We start from the raw sequence: 26,171 nt of genomic DNA, 5'->3' as shown, positions 1-26,171 counted from the left end.
AGAACAGAGCAGATCACAAGGATCTGGAAAATCTTAATTTGTTTTGTGTTGTCTGTTGGTGATTTGTGAGGAGTTGTCTTTGCTAAGAAAGATATTCAGGTAGACAGTAATCTCTGGATTTGCGCTGTAATCGCTTTATCTCCTGAAGAATGCAGCTACGTTTACCACCAATTCTTTTACCTTTCAATTGAGAATCTCATTGTAGCACATCGTTACAGTATTTCCTGTGTTCTGTAGAAGTCTCAGAGAGGAGTCTTGAACTTTCTAGAAGTCGCATTTACTCCAGGGACTTTGACAGCAGTCCCCTCATGAAGAGGTTATAGCGTCAGTAAATCCTAATCTGATTTGCATTAGGGAATACATACAGCTCATTAGCAGCAGTGTCATCTTAAAGTTAATTACAACATAACAAAATGCGAGACATGAATTTGCCTTGTAAATAAGTGTTCCTTATCCATATTTGTGCTCCTCTATCAGTGCCAGAAAACCAGAGATAGTGGGGATAATAATGTATGCAGCAAGTATTTCTCTGTAAGTGAGGGAGGAAGCAAAGTAGGCCACCCACTTCCTCCCCCAGAATATCACAAAACTGGGCCTAGTGGGACATGTAACCTCATTTGCATCAGTCATGTCCTTCAGCAACAAGCACCTTTTTTACTATCCTGTCTACGGTCGGCAAGAAACAACATTCAAATCTGTTCTCTCGGGAGGCCAGAAGTGAAAGAGTTGCCTCCCTGTCTTATTGAAATATTCTTGCCAACTCTCTGATCTTCTTTTTAATTCCTCTTTTAAAATAAAGGTTTCCCTACTCTTGTGGAGAAAATTAGAAATATATGGGGCTGTCCCTGTATTCCAGAGTTGGAAATGGCAATGTATAATGGATGGGAAGATATTCAGTAAAACACTTAAGTTTCAATCTATAATTACATAATATTTTATGATAATTTGATTTATGATAATAACATATTTAAATATTAAAGGTCTGTGACTTTATTAAGTGGCTATTACCTGTCCCTACGTACTTTACTTCTGAAAAGCTGCAACTTCTCAAATATACAAGTATCTGAAGTTAGAAATCTTTTTTTGGCTTTGTTGCTGGTCAGAAAGAAAAAAACATGACACTGAATCGAAAACTCAGTACATAATAAAGATACTTCATTCAGTACGGTGATAATTACACAGACATAGTGTCTTTTTTTTTTTTTTTAGCCCAGGTGCATAGTATTTTTTAAACAAAAATTAAGGTATTGATGGTGTTCTGAGTAAAAAACGGTTCTGCTGATAAAACATTAAGAAAAAGTCTTCTATGTTTACGATGATTATTGAAAGAAAGGAAAATGATGCTAACGCAGATGATGTTACAACCATTTTTAAAGGTAAAGTCACCAGATATTGGGTGAAGACCTTGTGGAACAACATTGTGAGACAGAAATGCCAACTCTATAGGCATTTTGTATTTAAATAATTGGCATATAGTTAATTGGGCGTTTTGGAACTGAGTCCAGAGGGTGTCCAAACTCATTTAGAAGCTGACTTTTCATCACAACAGGTATGATTAAGCTCCCTGGGGTGATGGAGGAGAAACTGTGTGGGAAGAATGGGATCATCTAAAGAGCCTTATGGGAAAAGAGATTTGGTGTCCCATATTGCACAATTTACCTCAGCTACCTGGAACCTAGGATATATGAATATATTTATTTACTTGCTATCTTCTTTCTGTGCATGAGGAAAAAAATTATAGAAGCTGACTAGCCTTTAATATTCTTCCTTGGCTGAGGACAGGGCTAAAGGTTAAATTTGGAGCTTTAGGCTAGCTAGTGCTATAATAAAGAGTGCTGATTGTTTTGATGATTTGATGGCCTGCATAGGTGAGGTTAAAATGTTACACTGAGAACCTATAAAGATAATAAGGAACAAGTGCTGCAAGAGAAATATGTGAGACCACAGGATTTGAAAGAGCTTCTTGGAAGCTTTTCTTGGAAGAGTCCTCTCCTACTGCAGGCACTTACATGCTAACATGCTTAATGACTACTTCGAGGTCTATCCTAAATTAGGTAGTTTCTTGCTTTCTCAGGGTTGCCCCAGACCTATCTTGAAAGGGTTGTTTAGACCTTCATTCTTCTGGTGTCTAGAAACTTTGTCCAGCCTAAATTGTGCCAATGCTGTATTTTAAGTTAAACAACCTTTCCTTTCTGTGTCCTAGGGAAAGAGTGAAGACGATGTCTGCCACAGAGCTAAACAATGGTGGAATGTCAGGAAGGCCTCCTCTTGTTGTAAGCTGTACATGGTGATGCTGAGCCGGTCAACTTAAACTAGTAACCATTAAACTTATGATTAAGCCTGGGTATATATTTCACTGCTTTTCTATATAGGTGACAGAAATTTCTTACATTTACATATAGCACACAAGCAGGATGGGGAAAGAAATACACATTTTTTGTTAAAAATCAGCTGCATATATTTTCACATGTATAGAAATTTAACTGAAATTTTTCTGCAAAGTCTTCTGTTGCTAATTTTGATCGCCAAATTCCTTGTTTGTGTTACTCTACTCAGAAAAAGTTGGCACCTTGAGAAAAGCTGGAACTAAAGAGGAAAAAATAGCAATAGATGGACACACAACCAAGATGTTCGGTAGTTTGTCAGAGACCTTTCATACACTATCTGACCGTGCCTTCTAAAATGGCCATGTTCTGTACACTGAAGATAGTAAACTCCTTTTGTCAGAGCTCTGTACTGATTTTAGTATTGCGACATACCTGAAAATGATTAAGCAGTAGATTTTTTTTCTTTTCTCTTCTGTTTTTCTTTTCAGAGACACTGTAACTGAAACAAATTTCCCTAGACAGAAAACCCTTATTGAACTGTGTAACACCTCAAATGCATAACAGTTTAAAAATGCATATTTGTCTTTCTCTTTATGTGGAAGAACAAAGAAACATAAAGACAATTGATCTTATAAAGACCAGAGAAATGAGGAGAGAAAATGAAATGGAAGTGATTTTATTTCCTAAGTAACCTGTCTTGACTTGCTGTATGCCTTTCAAATTTACTTTACTCATCTAAACCTGTACCAATTCAAGTTAGTGACTGTAATAATGGTGACATCACTGTTTTGTTTATACTGAAATCTCTTTTGAGGGCATCACAACAGAAGTGGTTTTAGGAGAGGTATTGATTACGTCTCATCTTGGAATTTGGTAATTTTGGTGCACCTCAAACATGCTGCACTTGTCCTCTAGTCTGCTTTTTTTCTGAGCCTTAGATGATGAACTCCTCAGGCCTGTGATTATTTCTTCATAAGCATTTAAAAACCACATAGAACAATAAATCATCTGCAAAGCAACAAGAATAATTCTGATCTTTGGCCACGCAATGGTATACAATACATACATACAATTAATATTTAGTCAAAAAATTTGAATTTAATATTATATTCACATACTGTGCAGAGATGAGCAATCAACATTTGTAAATCTTTCTTTGGGATTTGCCAGAATGCAGGTTTTTATTTGACCCTGTTGCCCTGTTGTTCATACATCCTGTGAGATGGTCTTTATTTCCACAGTTGCTTAAGTTGTTTTTTTTTTTTTTTTTTTTGTTATAAGACTATTCTTCATTCAATGCACACCCCCCCAAACATATGATGGTACTCTTTTAATGAACACCTTCTCAATGCTTTGTCTTAGTCGTACAGCCTTGGGCTGCATTTACTGCTTACTGCTCTAGGGGTGGAATTATTGTTTTTCTTTCATTCTTTTACTAGTATGCAGCTTTATATGTCTGGTTGTTTCATCCACGTTGACCTTCGTGGTGTCTTTCACAAGTAAGGGAAGGGGTATTAATCCTTTTGCAGATGGCTAGCCAAACAGTTTTGAAAGCTTCAACTAATCTTCTCTTTCCAATTTTAGACACCTGCAACTGGTACTTTTTTTTGGGCATTTAGTATTGTATGACATGGATATTCAAAATACAACATCTTCTAGCTTTATTTGCAAGTATGTTTGCCTTTCCACAGTTTGGACCTGATAAACAGGTACTTGGAATGTAAAGAATTAACAACTTATTTGACCATGTAAGAGAGTTGCATTTTTAAAAGTGTGACATTAGCAGGGGTCCGTCTCAGTGTCAGTGGTCTTCCTGTTAAGTTTTAGTCCTGAGACTCTTCTGCTATACTCCTCTCTCCCTAGAACCTTTTCTTTTTCTTTCAGCGTATTAGGCCAAAATGCCACCTCCTACTTTTGCATCTCTAGTTTGTGTCTGTCTTACCCCCTCCCCTTTATCATCTGATTTTTACCCTTCTGATCCTCAAGAGATCAGCATCTTTTTCTATACTCTGTTGCTTGTAGCCAATCTTCTCACCTTGCCCAAGTGTTTCTCTTGCCTGTTACCTTCTGCACCTGTGATTGTTTGCACTAGTACTTGTGCCTGTCTTTGCCCTTATCCCTTTTGATTGACATTTGTTACTCCTGTTTTTATGTTCTTTGCCCTAGTGCAGCTATGGGAACCAATTGTTTGCATACTGCATCCCTCTCATCCTAACAAAGTGATTTCATTTCTTGAGTTTTTTTTTTCTTTTTTCTTCCACCATCAGATGCTCAGTAAGGGCCAGACCTCTTATCTTCCTCCCCCCTCGACCCCTCTCTCCTGTTTTCTTTCCATTGGTGGTTCCTCAGTCTGCGACTTTGTCCTAGCTATGGAAATGGTTTCTGCTCTCTATGGAGAGAAAAGGGACAGGGACAGAATACTGATTCCCTAGCATTTTGTTTCTTTACTAACCTTAGGGCTCTGCTTAGGGGCACAACTGCTGCCAAAATAATATCTTGTGATTATCTGCCACAGTTATTCCCCACAATTGTCAATGTTTTTATTAATGATATTGTGTCAGCTCATGAGAACAGCCATTACTAACAGACAAAAACCCCAAGAAGGAGTCTGCTTTGGCACTGGTCATGACTGTCGTAATGGCCCATCAAATGTGGTCTTGTCATCCGGATCATGAAGTCTGTGGTGACTTCCTGCCGGAGGTCATACTTGCCAGAGCAGCTGATGACTGGAGTGGATGGGATGCTGGTGTCAGCCTGGATGGAAGGTGCTTTTACCAGCTTCCTTTTTACTAACTTCCTTCCTTTCGGCCCTGCAAATGCCCGATGGTTGGCAAGAAATGAAACAGCAGGAGTGTAAGGTGTGAAGCTGATGCTGATGGCTCTACCTTAAGGAAACAGGCTGTTTCCTCATCAGAGGTCAGACTTATCCAACAATTTCTGCCTCTTCCATCCATGTCCAAGAATGTGTGTTTGGGGGGCGGAGGGGGAAGTGGACCAGAGGAAAAGCATCATCAGGCCACTCTCGGTGGACCAGGTGCATTACATTGTTGAAATACTGATGATCCACTTCTCCAGTGCAACATTAGACCTGTGCAGCTCCTTTCATGTGTTGCCTGGTGTGTCACTAACAGTTGCACTTATTCTCATATGCATAAAGCTGGCTTGTTTCTATTTCAACACCATTTGTTTTGGAAAATGTAGGCTTTGGACATTACCAAGTTCTGGTCAACTTCACGTAAACAGGGGCATTACTTTCTTTTCATTCAGGCAGCATGATGCGGGGAAGCCAGGTTAGCCTTTTCTGCTATAGTTATACATACAGTGACCTGATGGAATGCAGTACGCAAACAAGTTTTTCAGCTCAGCAAATGACTGGGTGTTCACCTGGAGATAGTGTTCTCAGTACAGTGAGCCAGAGGAAGTATGGTGAACGAATGCTGGGCTCTTTTTGTACTGCACCTTGATCTATTGGGTATTCTCTGATGCCATGGAGAATAGTGCTGGAGCATCACTTTTCTGCCAGAGGAAGAGCCCCTCTTAATAGATCAGGAGGATAATGGAAAAGGAACATCCTCTGATGCCAAAACCTAACTGACATTGATGTCAGCATCCTCCTTTATGATGGACTAAACATTCTTCTGACTCTGTCCATCTGGGTTTTCAGAAACTGTCTACTGTCCCCACAGGAACCTCACCAAATACTGCCATTTGGTGCATATTATGTGAAATCTTTATTTTAGATATTACTGTTCTCTGGGCTGTATCCCCAGAGAATGAAGTACATCTGTGCTCGTGAAGATGGCTTGTGTTCATCCCAGTATCAAAGAAAGAGTGCTGTGATCTCCCTCCCAAGACACTGATTTAGCACTGATTAGGACTGTCCTGTGGGAGCTGGTCACAATTCATCCCCATTATACCCATGCTGCCTAGTGTGGTATCATTTTCAACAGTCTGTCTGAGCTGAAACTCTGCCAGCCCTCCTGCTCCTGGAAGAGGAAAGAACAGAATGGGTCACAGTTATTCTGTGTACAGGTGTAGCAAGGCACTTCATAACACAGTTGCTTTTGTGGTGGTTGTGCAAAGTGCTTTATTTCTCTCTATTAGTCTCACTGTTTGAACTCTCTCTGAGGTCAAACTCAGCTGAGACAAGAACCAGGTCCTAATCTTTGGTTGAAGAGTGCATTAAGATTGCTCCCTGCTCAATCAGTTCTACACAGCTTGCCTTACTTCATCTGCCCTGTACAGCTAGGCAGCTATAGCTTACAGTAATGATATGTTCCTCAAACTACAGGTTATAGTGACCTGGTGTAGACTCCTGCCAAGTCATTTACTTGAAAGCTTCCTCTGAGTTGTCTGGGTCAGGAGCTCTGGCATCATGGCCAGGACTCCACCTGTGCCCTGCGCCATCCAGCAGTGTGCACCTGCTGTTACTTCCAGGACATTTGCATCTGTTTAGAGAAATGGTCAACTATTTTCACCTGCAGACTGATCTACCTCTGCCAGTGCCTTTACTGGAAGCACAGAGGTGAGTACTGGTCACCAACCAGCTGCTCTTGCCCACGCCCAGGAAAAAGTTCAGAGCCTTGTGCTAGCCTGCGGCCAATCTCCAAAGCGAGTGGCTCTGAGAAGCTGTGCTAAGCCTCCTGCTGGTAGGCAGCAGAAGAGGCCTGGTTAGCCTCTACAGCCAGGTTTACATTTTTGTCTGCGGGCTCCACAGAGCCTCCTTTTATAGTGTTCTTAGTCCAGCATGGTGTTTGCTGATGCATGCATTCCTTTCGTTTGCTGCTTCTAAAGCTACTGATAAGACCAGCAGCTCTTTTATCTCCATCTGAGAGGGATTGTTTGAGACACAGTCTAATTCTTCCCCTTGATCTGTCTTGACCGTGTCATATCTACGTCAGCCTGCTCTCTCTTTTACGCTGCTTCTCTGAAGAACATGGTGTGATCCTGCAGTCTCTGTGCCTCCTCAGTGATCCATTCAGACTTCATCTCTCTCAGAAGACAAGCTGGGACCAGGCCCACAGTGAAAGTCACTGGTGTTTTCATCTTCCTGAGCTTTCCAAACCATCCAGAGTTCACATGCCATATGTAGCAACTAGGTGCTAAGCCGAATGCATCCCAGAAGTACTGTGGTGCATTGGCTGCACTGGATGTGCCTGACTGGTGCACGCCAACTTCTTACGTTTACAGTATTCGAGCTTCATTGACAGCTCAGTTCCAGAGGTCCTGGGCAAACAAAGGCTGCCACCTCATCTTGCTGGGCAGGGTATTAGGGTGGAAAAAGGGGCATGTGGGCCTCCCCGAAACTACAGTAGGTGTAGTTAGGAGAAGCCCCAGGGTGATACCAGCACGTTATCAAGCACACTAAGTGCAAAGGGACGGTTCATCTGTTGTGTATGTGCATGTTTGGTCCCGTGGGCACAAGCTATTTCCAACCCCGTGTGCTGGCAGCATGCGCGATGTCTAGAGGCAGACAAGGGGAAGTTATATGAGTGAGGCGGGTGCGGGCTGCTCCTTCCTCCTGCAGCCTTCCACCAGAAGAATTTAGGGAGATGACTGAAAGCGCAGCCTCGACCCTAAACCCCCAGTCTCAAGCTTTTTGAGCGGAGGTCTTTTGGACTGTTTAGACGGGCGAGTAACTCAGCTTTTGGAAACGACTGCATTATCACGGTTACTTTATTTCAGCTTTCCTCCACAAAAAAAACCGGCTTCGGGCACGTGCGGTGAAAAACCTCCACACAACACCGAGCCCCGTCACCGCCGGCCCGGCTGCGAGGCCTCCCCTCTGCCGGGCGGAGCTCCCGGGGGCGGCTGCCACGCGGCTCCTCGCGGGCCGCCGCTCCCCTCACGGCCCGGCCCGGCCCAGCCTCGCCTCAGCGCCGCGCCAGCCCCCGGGGGGCCGCGGCGGGCGGGGCGGTGGCGGCGGGAGGCGCCGCGCTCCCCGCGTTCCCCGCCATTGGCTGGCGGCGCCGCCGGCCGCGCAGGGGGAGGGGGCGAGCCGAGGCGGCCTGGGCTCGGCCCCCGGCGCGGCGGAGCAGTCGCGTTCGCCCCGTCCCGTCCCGTCCCGTCCCGTGGGCAGCGAGCGCCGCTCCGCCAGGCAGCCCCCCGGCACCCGGTCCCTTTCTTCCTCCCCGTCGCCGCCGCCGCCGCCGCCATGGAAGAGGAGCGGGCGGGCGAGCAGATGAGACCGCTGCTCACCACGGTAACGGGAGGGGCGGCGGGGGCGCGCACAACGGGGAAGCGGGGGCGCGCGGCCGGCGGGGGCGCGCGGCGGGGACCCCACCTCACGGCCCCCGAGCCCCGCTGCCCGTTAACGGCCGCCGCGTGCGCGCGGCGTGATGGCGCTTGGCCGCCCCCCCCCCCCCCCAGCCTTTGTTCCGCCGCGGGGGCGGCCTCGTGTCCCGGCCCCGCGCACGGCGAGCGCCCCGCTCCCCCTCGTCCTCGCCCGGCGCCGGCTCGGAGGGCTTCCGAGGCGGCTCCGCTTCCCCTCGGGGCCGGCGAGCGCAGCGAGGCAGGCGGTTGGTGCCCCGCTTCCTGCGCTGCCGAGCGGCGCACGCGGTCCCCCGGCGGTGGTTTCCCCTCGCCGGGGGTGAGTCAAGGTCCGGGCTCTGCTCTGAGAGCCTCCCCCGGGGCCTTTTCCCCGAGGGGCGTCGCGCAGCAGCCTCGCCTCCGTGCCTCCTGGCGTGCTTTGTGGCACAAAGGGCGGGGGAGGACGGCTGGGGACGGGCCGGTTCCCATCTTCCCGCTGCTCCTCCAGGAGAGGCTCGAGGCGCGGTGACAGAACCGGCAGCCCGGCGAAGTGCTGGCTTCCTGTGACATCAGTGCACGAGGGCGCCTTCCCTTTGTTCCAGCGGGAGCTTCGCTAACAACTCCGTCCGCAGGGCTCGCATCTTCCCTCTTACCGCCTTCCTCTGTCGGCTGCAGAAACCAGAGCAGTTGCACACCTCTTCATCTTCTATAAATCCATTTTAGGCTGCTGCTCCGCCGTCTTGTCGCTGCCCCTGAAGAGGCACGTTCTGAATTCGTGTTGGCTCATTCAGGCTAAATTCTTAGTGAAAGCAAGCTGCTTGGTCAGGTTAATCCATATTAGAACTACCTCGACTCTCTGAAGGTGAGCTCTCTCCTTAGCGGGCAGGAGGGCGCTTAGAATCATAGAATCACTTCCATCTAGTAAAGAGGTGCTAGGTTGCGCAGAGCAAATTGCAAAATTGTTGGGCTTCGGACGTATGGGGTTAATGTGAAAGATGCTAATGGTTACCCTCAGGTGAATCCTAATGCAAAGAGGATTGCAGACTTGTGAAAGTCAGCATGCCCTGAGCACAGCTTTGTCAGGCCCAGCAGGAGTCATTTAGATTCTGTGGTACCAGAAATTAAGAGGGGGCTTTCGGGTCAGCCACATGAGCCACTGTACTGCTGCATGGTCGTTTTTCATGGAGGCCCTTTGAACTGAGGCGCTCACTGGAGCGGTCCAAGGTGGTTTCCTTGCAACAGCAGTGGCTAGTCAGGAGCCTGCTCTTGGTGCAGAAGGGTATCCAGGAGGTAATTGTAACTGAGGCAGAAATGAAGATGTCAGAAAAGAGGGAGGAGAACAGAAAGATTGGTAAAAGCTAGAGGAAAGAAAGGAATTTATAGGGAAGACATGAAGTAAATGGCTTAAAGAAAAGACAGGACACGCTGGTCTTTGAGCAATTACATAGTATAGCAACATTGGATTTGTTGTGATTCTTGTATGTTCTAGTATAACACTACTTAATCCCAAAAACAAGTTCTTTTGACAGTACAGCTTGACTTAATTTTTGTGTTCCTGTGCTTCTGGTAGTAGAGGCCATTACTTCCGCTAGCAGAGCTTTCTGAAACTGCTTACACGTGCATGGCTTTTTCAGAAATAAACATCTCTGTAAGATGAAAGGATTCCACAGAAAGTGTGAATTAAGTGCTGTGGCTTAAAAACAAAGAAGCACAATCAAATGACCTCCCTAACTTCCTTTTTGGTCTTCCTCCAATTTTGGTAAGTCAGATGGTTCTGCGTTTGTGGGCTATTCGATATAAAGTTTGGTGCCTCTTAACATGGAGGAGCACCTCTGTGCCACCCCCGGGGCTTATTTAATCAAAAGTGTAAAATACATTTTAACCTTGCTTGTTTTATATTTTAGGTCCAGTCTTAAAGAAGAGAATCATCAACTTCTTAGGACATTGGTTTTTTGAGGAGACTGCTTGGTGGCAACATGTATATAAAAGGTGTAGAGGTGTGTGTGAAACAGATGCCTGATAGAATTATTACAACTAGAGAGCAACTGATGATCAGAACATGGTAGGAATAGAGAATACAACAGGGAAAAGATAAATAACTGCATAAATCCATGGTTCTCCCATACCTTAAGTACTGTAAGCTCCCCTCTTAGAAAAGAGGCATTATTATTGGGAAAGGTTCACCAAAGGGCAACAAGGTATGAATTAGCTCTTAGGTGAGAAATGACTCAACAGGCTAGGACTTGTCAGCCTAGTAGAGATAACTTGGAGATGGGACGATGATATGTTAAGGCTCTATAAAACTACTGTGGAGAGAGCAGATAGAGATTGAAAAGGAGGCACGTGGCCAAATCACACAAGCTAGGAGCTGTCAAATGAAGGCAATAGGACATAGGTTCAGAGCTAACAAAAGCAGACAGTTCTTCACTCAGTGTAGGGATTTCACAGGTATGCTTGCAGGGTATACACAGGTATATGATGTGTACACAAGAAGTTTTTGTGGACTGAAGGGGAGGTTGGACAAGTACTGGAAGAGAGATACATGTTGAAGTTAAGAAGTAGCTGAGAAACAACCTCAGGAAGTCTGAATTGAAAATTCAGGAGGTTATGAGAATGTAAGGAAGAGGTGTTTTATGCCTTTTTTTTTTTGTGTTGCCTTAACACTTATGTTCATTTTTTTGGGGTTTGTTAAAGTAGGACTGCAGCGTGTTAGTCTCTTGGTGTCTACACAGTGGTAAATCTGACAGTTAGTAATGGTATTAAAAAGCTTTATTGATTACCAATGATCTTGGTTCTCACTCCATGTTTCTATCATGGTGTTAGTTACTGCATAGCTTGCATTTTTTTTAAGCAGTCATAAGTAGCATTTAAAAGAACTTACATTAAAGTTCTATCTCTGCGTATTTTTCAGGTAATATTGTGGAAAGGTGTTATCCTGAAACAAAAAAGTTGAAATTTCCGTGCGGTATTTGATACTGGTTTCTGTATTTCATAAAGGGTTTACAAGGTTGTAGACCAGGTGGTATGGCTGAGTAATGGGTGATATGGTTCTTTGCATGTGTTTTTTTTCCCATTTCAATTAAACAAATCTGTTTTTATCACAGTCCTACTGTCAGTGATAATAGAACTGAAAGTGGCTCTTGTTGGGGAAGAAGCTTTTCTTTTTGTCTTTCCTAGTTGAAGCGTGTCAGTAATGTGGTCTGCCAGATATTGCTGAAGATGGCATTAGTGTCCCTCTGCTTTTTCTGAAGTGACTACATGGTTGGCTCCCACTTATTTTTCAACAGCTGTGTGTGTGTGTGTATTATCAGGTGGATTTAGGCTTTGCTGTTGAACAGCAATCATGTTTCAATGACAGCTTCTGCCTTTTACTTTAGGCTTCGTTTTAAGACTCTTTCAGATGCATTTCACTTCACAAACACATCAGCACTTCAGTGGAGTCTGCCCATTCCATTATCCCAATGACTTTTTTAATGCAACAAGATAGTGTCTGGTACTCCAACTTTTCTCATGTGTAACAAAACCTGTGAAGGCTTAGAGGGAGTGTAGGGCAACAGAAATCAGAGCTGCTTGAAATAACAATATATACAGATTGATGAAAATTAGCCTGTCAGAATCTGATGGCAACTACAGTTTCAGCAGTTTAGTCATCAAAAATGCAAATTGCTTTTTCTTTTCAAGAAAAACCTCAAGTACAACTTAATTTTCATGAATATATTTCAAAGGAGAACCAGGTGTTTGGTGGCAGTTAGATTGAAGTACATGGTTTCAGAACCAAGCTTTGGTCTAGTTACTGCATTTCAGACAGCTTGGTAACTTTGTCTAACTTTATAGTACATCTCTTGGGTGGTTATTGAAACAGTTCCTTTTTAAAAGCCTTCCAAGGTTTGATTTAGCTGTGTGGTTCTTCACATGTGAAAATGTGAGTACCATCAGTATGGTAAAACAAAGTTTTTACAGAATTGACTACTGCATATCTTTACACATCTTGTATGACTTTTTTAGAACTGAGATAAGGGAACACTTTTTCACTGTGTGGTTACTAGCCTTCATATTTGACATGTGGCTTTTGTGATGGTAGGTCAGATGACAGATCTCTGGAGGACATTTATGCTGCTACAGTTACATTTTTTTCATATTACCATATGCTGGAACTAGTGTTTTCTCTTTATGGCTGGACAAGGGTAACTGAGGGTATGTCTGTATTGCATAGTTCAGCACAGTGCAGGAAACCTGTGAGTTTGTCATATCTGACTGATCGTACACTCTCCAGAAGTTAAACCAGTACAGTTACAGCTGTGCTGGTTTGCAGCTAAATAGCACTGACCAGAGAGAATTTGATTGGCCTGATGACCTTGCTGACTTGATTCTATGGCTTCTGAGAGACATGCTGCTTTTCTCTATTGTGCTGTTTGGATATTCTAGGTTTGGTTAGCGTGTATATTTTGGACAGCTTGCACCATGCAGTGGGCTATGGCCAATGGCTATGATCGCTTCTGGGTTAGGAGTACTGTGAGCTGCTATTAACTATACATGCTGCCAGTCTTTTTGAGTTCTTAGGAAGTTATCCGTGGCTGCTGCAGACTTGAGAACTTTCATTAGGCTTCATTGCAGTAGTTTTTATTTGCTGTCCAAAATGAGCTTTGGGTGTATTGATTAGTTGCCTTATACCCATGTGGTTGATTTGCTTCTCTAGGTGACTTTTGACATGTCACCAGGGTGGTTGTTGACTCTTAATATTAAATCCTTTGCACAAGGGTATCTGTTACATGACATCTTTAGTGGACCCTAAAGTGGTGCTTAGTAAGCAGGACCGCTTTATAACCAGTGATTGGTAACATACAGACTGTAACTTGAATGTTAACTAGAGAGGTTCTCCCAAGAACACTGTAGTGCTTTCGGTATAGCATATTCTGGAAGGATAAAGTTTAGAAACACTTGCATTTCACATTATTTACTAAAATTAAGATAGCTGTCTGGCTAATGTTTTGAAATAATGATAGGAATAGGGAGATTCAAATGATGGTTCTATTAATCAGCAGGTTGAGAACTGTACCATGACTTTCCTAGCCCTGTATAACAGTAAATGTCTGAATGCAAAACTATGAGCATTGATTCTTCTACTGGCATTTTTACAGTCTTCTTACATATGTATTTCTCAATTCACAATTACATGATTAGCAGCAAATGAAAAAAATAAAACGCTATCTTTTTGAAAGTGCAACATTTGTATTTAAAACTCGGTCCTGGCATCTGAGAAGCTCCTTTCTGTGTTACTGAGAATAATCATCAATTATGCAAGCATCCCAAATCTACCTTGTCAGCATATCTCAGTGGTTATTAGAAGGGATTATCTGTTTAAGAGTCTGTGTTAGTTAGTGCTTGGCACACTCGGAGCTCTTTGTTTCACAGTGAGTTAAAATTTGCTGCAGTAGAGGCAGCATGTCTGTGGCAAAGGAAATTTATATTTTTTTACCACTAGATGGAGCCATTTTATTTGTGTATTGACATGCTTCTTTCCATAAGTTTTAAAAACTTTAAAATCTGTTTAGAGGTTTTGTATTTAGAGTATGGCCTATAATTATTTATTATTTCTTTGTTTGTGGAGAAGATGAAATATTTTATTCTTCCAACAGCAGTGTTAGGATTATACAGCAGAAAGGCTATTCCATTTTTATTAAACATGTAAAAAAAAGAGTGAATGCTTGTGAGTTACAGATGATACAGATTCCTCTGTAAATTGTCCAGAGTAATATGAGTGGATCTTGTGTTACCTGAAGTAATGTTTCAGAATATTGATTCATATTACTGTGTATCTTAGCCTGGAAGCTTTTGTGACTGCTACCCAGTAAGGGCTGTTCAGCTGGACCTGAGATTTTGTTTTTCCTACTCCGGTGCCTTAACTGAAGTGACTCAAAGTTATGCAATGGAATGGTTGTTCTATTTGGGTATACTGGCACAAGTTGTCTTACTCATTTCAACAATGTTGGAGTGCTTCATAACCTTTTTTTTTTTTTTTTTAAAAAGGGGCTTGTTAATTCTAGCAAGTTCCATTTTAGCATAAGTATTTGAAATGTTTTATTTCTTGTGTCATCTAATATCCTCTTTCAGCAACCAGTTTTCTTTTCTAAAAGTTATGTTTTTCTTTGAGTTTGATTCTTTGCTCCTGTTGGTGAAGTAACCAACTTCTAACCTGCAGTGCATCTGATAGACCTTGACTTCCCCTCTTTCAAGTCTTTTGTACTGAAGACTGTTTGGTGAACCCAGTCTCAGACTGAAGAGTAGGACCTTATTCAAATCTTAATTTTGAATTCTCTTACCTGTACCTCACAGTATACCATACAGTATGTCCTCTTTTTCCCTGTATTCCTGCTGTGAGGGACTTTGAAATTTCTTCTGCACTTGTTTCTTGTTCAATCTCATAGAAAGTTTAAATTTTCAACAAATGATGTAGAATGAGTACTGATATTTTTCATAAGATGTAGTTGTGCTGGAAGGCATCTAGACATGTCAGCAGTATGGCTAAGACAGTATCTTGTAATACCAAAATATTTTTAAACTTATAAACACGCTTTAAGTTTGTTTTTTTTAGTACTAAAAGAGCCTACAGTAGAAGTTTCCAGACTGTTGTCAAGCCATTGCCCTGGTTTAACAGAATCCATGGCGTTTGCTTCCAAACAAAGTGGAACTTACTGTGAATAAGGCATGTGGACAGAAGCTGAAGAGAAGAAGCAGGATTTAACATTCAGAACTGTGTCTCCCGGCACCCCACTGCCTGATGTGTATTGCAGTTCTGCTGTTTGACCTCCTCTGCTCACTGCTGCTACTTCTCTACGGGATAAGTATGCTACTGGGGATCTGTATGTTGAGGACTGCTTTTCAGGTGGGGAGAACTGAAGGCTCACCTGAAAACTTGACTGATTGATACATTTTCTTTTTTTCCCCATCATCATCTTTTCACTACGGAGGCATATGTGCATTAAAACCACGTATGTGTGTGGACAGCGTGTCTTGGAAAACTATGCTTCCCTAAAGTGACGATTTTTTTCCTGGTCTCTTACGCACTAGGCTGATTCCTTTGTATTTTCCATGACTAATGGAAATATAGTAAATATATTCTGGCTGTGTCTTGATTTGGATCTATTTTTGGATGGAGAGAGACAGCTAAGTGACTGTAAATACCTAGGTTATGGTAAGGATAATGGTGTCAGTTATTCCTTGCTAGAGAAATCTAAGATTTTGTTTCAACAAAACTACCAATTCTGAACACCACAACTATTCCATTAGCAGAGTAGAATTATCATTAGACTTGAGAATCACTAGTCAGGCTGTCTTGATGGTATATGCCTGTTACCAAAGAACGGAAAAAGGTTAAAACAAACCTGTGTTAGAGAGAGATTGTAGTGGAATCTCACTTGGTGTTGGTTTCTGGAGTGCGATAGCTTCCCAGTGCAAAAATTCTGTTGCCTTGTCAAGAGATTCAGGCTGCTGTGTTCTGGATCCCAGAAGTCATGCGAAGCTGAAGCACTTGTGAGTTCTTTCTTTCAGACAAGGTTATGAATAAGCTACTGCAGCTAATAAATCATGTTTATTGCTAACCGATCAGACTGAGTTCACATTTAGAAGCCCTGATTCATCAGATACTCTTCTGCATGTGTAAGAAAGGATGTACAGCAGATACACCTTGTTGCCTTTTTGTACAGACTTGTTTTCTGCCTCTGTTGTTTAACTTCAGTTGAAAAAAAAAAAGTTTTCTTCCCTTCTTACTGCCCTCCACATCTGTTGCTCATTTCTACTGCTGAACAACAGCTAGTTTCAGATGAGTTGTGGCTTGTCTGTTTCTACCTCGGCACACTCAGATAATGCCTGTATGTTCCTCCTATCCCTGCTTCCACCTTTCATGTGCTCTGTTTTCACATATGAGTTCAGTCGCAGGTTTCCTTTTCATGCATGCTGTCCTGCTGTCAGGCCTGTGCGACTTCGTGCATGGAGGAATGAGCTGTTCTGTGCTTTGAGGAGGTTGTACTTGAAGATCAGCCACTTCTCCCAGGCTTTTACCCTTTACCCTCCACAGTAGCATTCCTTGAGATTCTACCGAGAAGAGTCCTGAACAGGCTGCATTCTGCTCTCGTGAAGTCCTGTGTTAGAACTGTATGTACTGAGTCTTGTGCTGTGTACTGTACTGTACTATTTGTCTTTCTTGCTTCTCTCAGGACTTGAAACTCCACAACTTCGTGGTTTTTGCAGCCAAGCCTGTTTCTGACTTTCACATCCCTGTCTGTTTCTTCCTTGTTTGTGAACAAGTACAGCAGAGCATCTTCACCGGTTGACTCACACCACTAAATCATCTTCAGCACACTTGAGAAATCTGCTGGAGTGCTGTGCCTGACCATGCTCTACCAATAGATACCACTGTGGGTCTAGGTCTTGATGTGTACCAGTGCCCACGATCATAGAGCTTCCTCCAGCTTTCAAACAAAGGATTCTTCTTATTCCTCTTGATGAAGAGATCTGTAGCGGGCACCTAGCACAATGTCAACCATGTTGGACTTTTTTCTGATCCTTACCTATAAGGTCTTGACTGCCTTGTCATTTGTTCAAGCAAAGATCTGTGTGTCGCAGACATCCCTTTGCATAGGTTGAAATCTGTGTTCTTCACCTTCCCAGCCTGGCTTTCCACAAGAGTCTGCATCCTTCCTTTGTAGCACTCCAGCCATGCAAGCTGTTCCACCCTCACTCTGTAAGAAGCTCCGACTTCGAGGTCTGCCTCTTTACTTGCTATGCCGTGAGTGCAAGCACCTGAGTGAGGTGGGCTCTTGGTTATGTCTTTTTCACAAGGGGGACAAGAGCACCTTCTCCCTTTTGGGTTTTCCATGTCTTCACTTAAGTTTGAAAGTTTTTCTCCACTGTGCCCAGATTACAGCCCTATTCACAAGCTTAGTGAGCTTGGTGGGAACACCACCTGGGCCTCTTCATCCTTCCCGTGGTGCTCAGTAGTCACTCTTGATTCACTCAACAGTAATGATTTTCTTTTTGGAAGTGTTGCTGGTGTCCCCATGGATAAGTAGGAAAGGGTAATAGTTTGAGGGCTGGATGAGCCTTGACATTTTTTCCGAAACAGCCTTGATCCAGACATCCAGCAGGCTGCAGACCTGCCAGGACCTCGTGTTTATATTCTGTGATGTTGTGCAGTGTGTTCATGCTGTCCTGCAGTTCCTTTACCTAGCCACTCAGCACCTCAAGGGTAGCATCACCTCCCGTAGATGAGGCCGCTGCCATCCATCACTAGCCCCAGGGAGGAGCAGCACAACTCCTTGAGGAGTTCTTGGGGTTGGGATCTCTGATCTGACAGGGCTGGTTATGCTTCATCTGATGGTAAAGGTTTTGCCATGTGGAGTGCTGTTAAACAGTCTTGAACGGCATTTCGGGGCCCTTTGTAGCTTTGCTATGTGAACTGCTGACATCTGTTGGCTGAGCCCTGGGAGATGTGCAGTGCTTGTGATAACGTTACTAAACTAGTAAACCTTGTTATCTAGTTCTTCTCACAACAGAGATGTAAAACATGCAGGTTTATGTAAATATTATGTTCTAGTTGAAATTAATTTCTCATAGACACATTGTGTCAATATTTTTTTAGCAACTCCAGTTTTGTAAACATACTTTTAACAACTGTTATTTTTGCAAGACAGCTATTCATGGATAATAATCCTTCTCTCTTTTTTTTGTTAGCTGATGCCATTGCATTGGCTGATGTTGTTGCATAATTTATCCTCAACACTGAAGGACCAAACTCAACAGAACTTTGTTTGTACAGTCTGTTAGATTATTAAGATGTTCCTGTTTGTATATTTCATGAGATGCTGTGGAATGAAATTGGGTCAGAATCATTCCAGTCCTCAAAACTATAAATTGTCTTCTAAGAAATAATTTCAGTTCTTATTTTGCAGCAGACCAGAAAAACTCATACCTGGGGCATGCTGGTTTGTATAGGAGCACAGTACTAAGCATCTATTTATGTCTATATAATGCTTGGAAGTTTATTTTTGTTAGTGTCTTCTTACAGCTGCAGTAGTGCTAGCTCAGAATTACCTGCTTGCAATCTTACTGCTCATCCTGGAGAGCTGTGTTTTGCTTGTAAACATTTGTATTTTGACTTCTCTGCTGTCAAATTATTCTTGGTAGAATGCTCTGATTAACAAGTAGCTTCCTCAGTACATTTATGGGCTGAGAACTAGACTTTGGTTGTTATCTGAGAGCTCACTGAATTTTTAACATATTGTTAACAAGTTTCATGTTTGTTTATAGGTAAAATAAAGCTCATGTTCTGTTTCCTGGAAGATCTGGATGCTGCTGTAGGTGCTGATGTCTGTTGCAGGTGTCTCTGGGGCAAGTCAGTTTTGTGCTTCAGTCTCACTAATTAAAATGTTAAGACATGTAAGCTCTATAGACTTTACACACCTTTAAAAAACAAAGTGATGGGAGTGTAGTTAAGAATACTAGGTAGGAAGTACTGTAAATTTCCAGCTTCCTTGTGAAGTTGTCCTTGGTGTTGTGAAAGCTCTTCTGTCCACCTGACTTTTTAATGCAATTGTGGCATTAACCCAGTGAAGCTAAGGGCAGTTTGTCAGATCACGGCATTTCAGGATGTTCAGTTTCTCCGTTGTGAACCTGAACACAAAACCTTGTGATTTTCTGCAATAGCCTAATCTATGAACATTCATTTTATCCTTCAATCTCTTTTCCATACGGACCCTGTAGCAGTCTGTCTTGCTTCTGTTACAGCTGGAAAATCTACTGCTAGTTTTTTGTGATTTAGATAATCTTCATGTGTATTTTGCCTGTTTATTATATAGCTACACTGAAGCTATCGTAACTAAATGTTGGCTTCAGTTGGCCAGAACTGTAGCTTCTGAGAATGATTCTTTTCTCCCTAATAATCTTCCAGGCTGTGGTTTGTAGGTTTGTTATTTTCTCTCTTGTCCTTTATTTAATCTTTTCAGCGAGGTGGTATCTATCAGCTTTGAGACTCAGATGGGAGGATGTCTTTACAAAGTCTCCAAAGGCTGCTAAAATGTTAAGAAGAGCAGCAGGAATGTGGTCGTTTTTTGTTAATGTGAAGATGATGAATGTGTACATGATAGAATAAAGCTGTTGGACAGTAATGTTCCAAACTAGCTTCTCAGTGCCGCTCTGGATCAAATCAAGAGTAGCTTACCGTTTTGTGAATTCTCTGACTAACTGGTGAAGTCAAAAGACTGACTGCAAGCTCTTTAATTAGTACGCAAAACAATAAGGTGGAATTATTATTTATACTACTGCTAGATTTATTGCTTCTTTGTTTTTGTTAAGAGAAGGCTATTGGAAAGATTATATTTAAACTACTGCTTGTTTTAGGGATAGTATTTTTTGCGTCATTTTTTTTCCCATTTGGCTTGTACCTCACTATTGTGGGGTTATACTATTATGCAAGTGTATGTTTATTTCAAGTGTAAGCGTATGCATTTCTTTAACAGGTCAAACATATTTCCAGACAGACTTAGTGTACGAAAAAAGGAAGTGAGAAACTTCTTAGTGAATAGCCGCAGCTGGTGTTACTGTTGTTGGTAAATTTCTTCATTTTCTGTTTGTCAAACAACTACACCCTACCAGCCATGCATTTTAAAACTGTTTATATAGAAACAAACAGATAGCATCTGATAATTGTTGTGACTCATTTAAGGAAGTGATAAAACCCAAGAGCAGCAGCAATCCTTTCCTTGTTCAGCTTGATCTTATTAACATTGCTGGGCTTGCCTGCCATTGTCAGATACCAGAAGGGAATTTAAGCAGGCATATATTCTTGTAATTAATATTTGGTTGAACTGCAAATGGTTAGATAATGATAGGATGGAGAGACGTGCTTCAGCTTATTAATGAAGTGTACAAAACAGTTATTGGAAAGTTAAATTGTAAACACAAGGGAAAGTATTAAAAACTTTGATTTTTGCATGAGCTCTTGAGCTTTCAAAGCTGCCAATGTATAACTGTACAAAAAGGAAGAACATCAGCCAGTTATCATCTTCTTGGCATCAGTCAGTCTCGCTATCCATTACCTGCGCTAACTGCTGATACTATGTAAAGATCTTGCATTTTAAATTTTAAAGAAACGTAACCAGAGTTTGTATTCAGCATACACTTATTTTGGAAAGTACTTTGCTATGTTAACTTTGCTGGCTTTTCCTGAAATACATAACTGTAACTGAGTACTTTTGGAAGTGACAGAAAGGATACCCGTATTTGCATGCGTGTTTGTTTCAGGGAGTGTGGTGTTTATGTACAACGTGCACAAGTTTTCACTCTAAGAATAAAGAATGCATGCTTCCAAGTTGATACACTGGCTTCTGTCTTGTGACTTCTGCATTGCTGCTATTTGTTTTCAAGCCCTAAGGATCAATTGTACTAGGTGATGTGGCACAAGAATGTAAATAGTTTCATATATTATGACCACGTTACAGAGAGTCTTTCTCATGCTTCAGTTGTCTTGCAGTATAAAATAACCTTCTGGGTGAAGGCAGGAGAAACTGCCCTTCTTGTCTCATGTGTTACTGCAGAAATCCAAATGCTATGAATAGGTATAATAATTCTGTACTATTTAGTGAGATTTTAATGTTGTGACTCTTACTGATGAATGGATTGTTTGTGTGTGCGTACTTGTAAGATGTGCTATATTTGTATGGAAGAAGGTGTGGAGAAGGTTGTTAAAATTAAAGAATGAATGCAATCTTAAGTTTGAGAAATGGTCTCCTGTAGATCTGTATATCAAAATAATTGTGTTGTGCGAGTCTAACGTTTCACTAACAGATCATTGACAAACATCTTTGGAATCCATTATTATTCTTGAAGTGAAAAACAGGGAGGAAGAGAGGAGAGGAATCAAGGAACTGCTTTCAGCCTCCTATTGCTTATATGGGAACCAATAAGATAATGCTCAAGGAAGAGGCTGTTTGTGAAAAGTGACGTGGGGTGAAGGGGAGCCTATTTGTGTCCTCCTGCAGTCCCTCATGGCCAAGGAACATTTCAAGAATTCCTTGGGAAATTTGTACGTAACAGCTATGAAAAGAAATGAGTTTTGGGCATGCCTTGACAAGGGTCATCTTCTCCCTTTCCCCTGCTTGTTTTGGTTTCCAGCTTTGCCATAAAATATCTGATGCTTTTCTTTGTTAGAATGAACTTTGGCTTTTATCCATGACTTCATCTATTGATGGCCTCAAAGGAATTGGATTGTCACTGAGTGCACTGTTCTGTGTGAGCAGTGAGTCTGTACGCAGTGATGTGGAAGGATTCCCATGAGATGCCTCCCCTAGAAAACGTGTTCTGGGACTCTGAAAAATTGGCATGTTTCCTCTGTGTACCTGCAAGGACTGGCAATGACTGGTGCTGCAGTGCTGGAGAGAAGTTCCTCTTGGTGGCTGTAGACAAGTGCCTGTCTGCTAAAGTTGGAAAAAGTGCTTGCAATTCTACTTCTGTGTTATATATTGCTTCGTATATACCTAAATATATTGCTTTGTATATACCTAAAAATATACTTTGGCATAAATTGCTAAGGTCTGAGTGAACTGCCTTCCTTGTTTCTTTAGTAACTAGACAGAGACCCAAAGCAGCTTTCCGGTGTACTAATTTTAGGCAGACAGTAATGAAAACTGAATTATTTGCTGGATGTAAACTTCTTAAAATTTGGTTTTCCATGGCTTGTGCTATCTATGCTACTGAGGGGAACGTGTTTCTAAACTGCTTTGGTCCCAAGAAAGGAATCTTCTTAGGAGAAGTTCCAGAAATGGAAGAACTTACAAAAATAATGGTGTTTGACGTTAGTATGCATAGTGATCATGCTTTGAAACCGTCATCAGTGGTGAAGCTCTAAATTTGTGTCACCAGTGTGGATGAAAGTTTCAAAGAAGTTATGTGCTTTGTATCATATCTCATAGGTCAAAAATCCTAAACCAATCCAAATCATAGAAAATTCGAAGCCAAAACCAAACAGTTTGTTGGAAGACAAAAAGTTACACTCTAAAAGAGCTTGCATAGTGCTAAAGCAGCAGAGCGCTTGGTGTGGTTGATCATGGAACTCTTCGTAGGTGGGAAAGCTGTTGTTCTTCGTTAGTGCTCCCCACTGATCACGTAAGTTAATGTATTAAACATATTAGTACCAAATAGTTTGACAGAAGCTTAATTAATGGGGATAATGTTTTTGTCACAGTTGTTCAGAGACTAGATGTAATGAATCAGTGCCAGAATTATTTGCTTGAAACTGAATAATTGGATGTGGTCCTGTAACCGGGACCTCACATGAGGGACAGAGCAACATACAAGGGTTTTCTTCACAGAACATGCCAACCAGCACACAGCTACAGCAGAACAGAGGTCTAGAGCATAGTGCAGTTTGTCTTCCTTTGCAGCTGAAGGCTGCGTGAAGTGTATGGTTTTAAATGTTTACTGGTATGGGTTTTTTGTTTGTTACTGCAGGAGGGAACCTGTACTTCAAGGCCTGCTTGTGATGCATTTATAAAGAAGTGGTCCCTGATTGACAAGTGGGTATAAGATGGGAGAATTATGTTCTTAGATCATCAGTTAGTATCATGCTGTTAAAAATTGTAACTCCACTGATTGCTGCCCTCCTTCAGTGGCTTTTTAATAACCTTATTGTGAAGCCCTTGATGAGCTGAACAATACAGAGACTTCAGAGTGCCTGTTTGTCAGAATGTTACTTGAGAATAACAGGATTACACAAGATCATAAGGAGAGGCTTCTGGGTTTGATCTCTTCTCTGGAAAATTCTGAGAATCAGCATTGTTTTCTGTTTTCTTCAAAAGTGTTGATAGTATTCCATAGTTTCATAAACTTCCAATAAAAGCAACTTAAAGGATTTTTTTTAAATGTTGCATCCTTATTGCTTTTGATTCATACTATCTTGGTGATGAAGATAGTGATCGAGAGAGTGTATTTGAGTTGGTGCATTAGAATGGATTAAAAAAGAAGCATTAAGAATGCTCAGTTTTTAGTAGTGTAATCACAGGTGTGTTACCTATATATTTGTGCATTCTATTAATTTGCAGTTTGACAGTTGTACTGATGATCATTAGCGAAAAAGGCTAGAGTTAAGTTCACAACACCTAGAAAATAGGCAAATAATTAACTGATATTTTTTTTCTTTGAGAAGGCTTAACTGTGAAATATAATACTATTTTAAAATGTCAGTAAGGATGTAGATCTATAAAAGTAGGAAAAAAGTAATGTAAAGAAAAGGGTTGAGTTTCAGGAAACTGATGAACTCTCTATTCCACCACTCTCTTTCTTATTCCGTTCTTCTGGTTATAAACTGTTAGTCTGTGAATGCTGCTAATGGCATCTTTCAAACCTGCATGTCTATCTTTGTCTACTAATGCTACTTAATTCTTTCAGAGCTTTTAGACATGCGGGCTTAGCTTCTAAATTCAAACTAAGACCCAGACTAGAGGTGAAGCCTGCTGACACAGTGGTTCTGAAAGCCTGCTATTGTGGTACCAATACCTCTATTGTTGAATGTGTTACCGATGATGCTGATTAGGAAAGCACATGTGTGTATGAATGTCTACAAGTTGCTAATAACATTACATGTTATCGAAAATCCAGTTACCTTATGAGGTCAGTCAAAAATGGAAACAAGCTTCAAATACATACACTGTACTTTTCTTTAGGCTGCTTTCATTGTTTCATTTCCTAATCAGTAAGTGTAAATATGCTTTGCAGTTTTTTCAATTGGTTTTTGTTAAACATGCTTCTTTAATAAGCCTACATTTGAGCATGCAGTTTGATGATTTCCTTCAATAGAAAAGGCTGGAAGAATAGAGTGTGTGATGATTGCTCTGTAATATTGCATAGTAGTTTCCTTTTTGAAGTTATTGGAATCCCGTGTTTTTCCCCCAATTACAGTGTCTGACTGTATATTACCCGTGTGGAAGTTGCAGTCTCAGTGGTCTGAAAATGTCATCTTCATTCAGCTTTTGTTTTTTGTTTTCTTTAAAAGTCTTGATGATTTTTTTTCTGTAGTTTCATAAACTTCCAGTAAAAGCAACTTAAGCATGAGAGAAAATTTGGGGCTGATGGCAGCATCAGCATATACAAGTGATTTTTCAAGTGGAGTGCTTTCAAGTTCCCCCTAGTGTCCCGGTATGAATGTTGTAATTCTAGACTGAGCTGCACTTCAGTCTTCCCTTGGCAGGAGAGCTTCTTTTTGGCAATGTTGCTCTGTCCCAGAGAAAAGGAGGTGCCTTACCCTTTCTTTGAGCCCATGTCAATGCACAGAGACCTCAGATAAGAACGACTTTTGTAGAGAGTTGACATGGCTGTAAATATTTTAAAATCTCTCTATTTGTTTCTTTATGCATGAATAATTTTGCTTCATATTCTTTTTTAAAAATACTTCTGCTAGCATTAATTTTTGATGCTTAACAATGAAAACTGATTGAAATTCCCAGGATAGGTAGTTCAGAAACCTGGTTTGAGGAAATCTGTGAAAGGTTGTTAAAATCAGATAATGAAGTGTTGTTTTTATTTAAATCAATTACATCCCAGTCAATAGCTCTAAAATTAATATTAAGATCACCAAAAGCTATGATGTCTTCTTGTCCCAAATATCTAATTTTATTCAAAGGCGATTTCAATTTGAATAAAAAGGCACCATTTTCTACTGAAGATGAGTGCTCTGTCATCATTAAGACACAATCTCATTTGATTAAGGCTAGCATGCAGTATAAGCTTGTTTGATTGTTTACTCTGTACATCAGAAATTTTTACAATATGCTGTTCTGCAATACTTTCCCAGCCTGGTTTACTGACAGTTGAGTTTTTCTGCGGTCAGTTCTGTGAAGAAGTACATGAATAACAGTAAAGAATTTGATGGATAGGTTAATTTAAGTGTGCCCTGACTAAAACAACATAAGGCCGTATATATTAAATAAAATAACAAGGGAGTGGTGGTGGTTATTTTTATAATATGATTATAATCTAGGCAAATGAAAAAATTATCATTAAAAACACGGGGAGTTGCCTAGAGGACAGATATATTCAAATTCATGTATCTCATGTTTTGTTTCATTTCATATCTCATTCAGTAAACATTGTAATGAAGGTGTCCCTGTTCCCCCAACCCATCCCTCCCGCCCAAAAAATGAGTTAAAAATTTAGAGTTATATATGTGCATATGTGATTAAGATACCTGATTGCAGAAACTTGTGTGATGTAGTAACATATCCACAAGGCTTTAAACTATAATTGATCTTTTTTACATGTCACAATAAAAGCAAATCTTGTCTGATGTGTAGATGGGTGGCTTCCCTACAGATTTGATGTTATCAGAAAGAAATACTTATTCTGGAGACTTGATGTCAACATTATTAGAAATGCCATGCAATTTTTGGTTCCTCTACTCTCCCTCATCTGAAGTTTGTAGAAACTTCATTTGGCTGAGACACGTAGTTGCCATTGTCTAGATTAGACCCTTGCATTTTTTTCTCCAATATTTAAAACTTCCCTATTAGGTATAATATCCCGAATTACAAATGTCTGGGTAAAGTGCTT

The 26,171-nt window shown here is 41.4% G+C and overlaps 1 protein-coding gene across 7 annotated transcripts in view; it reads left to right on the top strand.

Annotated features, from left to right (window-relative positions):
• The window catches only part of SLC4A7 (solute carrier family 4 member 7), a 136,686-nt gene that overhangs the window by 37,149 nt on the left and 73,366 nt on the right, over window positions 1-26,171 (top strand). For 2 of the 7 annotated variants that reach the window (XM_040546462.1, XM_040546455.1), the window contains exons 1-2: window positions 8,313-8,529; window positions 10,481-10,573. The exons of 1 other annotated variant lie outside the window; for it this stretch is intronic. In XM_040546462.1, coding sequence (XP_040402396.1) covers window positions 10,553-10,573 — 21 coding nt within the window. In that variant the 5' untranslated portion in view covers window positions 8,313-8,529; window positions 10,481-10,552. Of the gene's footprint in view, window positions 1-8,301; window positions 8,530-8,758; window positions 9,439-10,196; window positions 10,336-10,480; window positions 10,574-26,171 lie in introns of those variants that run through there. 4 more of the 7 variants (XM_040546456.1, XM_040546458.1, XM_040546460.1 and 1 more) reach the window with 4 other exon arrangements.

Source organism: Cygnus olor, chromosome 2 (assembly GCF_009769625.2).
Source record: "Cygnus olor isolate bCygOlo1 chromosome 2, bCygOlo1.pri.v2, whole genome shotgun sequence".
Lineage (NCBI taxonomy): Eukaryota > Metazoa > Chordata > Aves > Anseriformes > Anatidae > Cygnus > Cygnus olor.
This window is presented reverse-complemented; position numbering and strand designations above follow the sequence as displayed.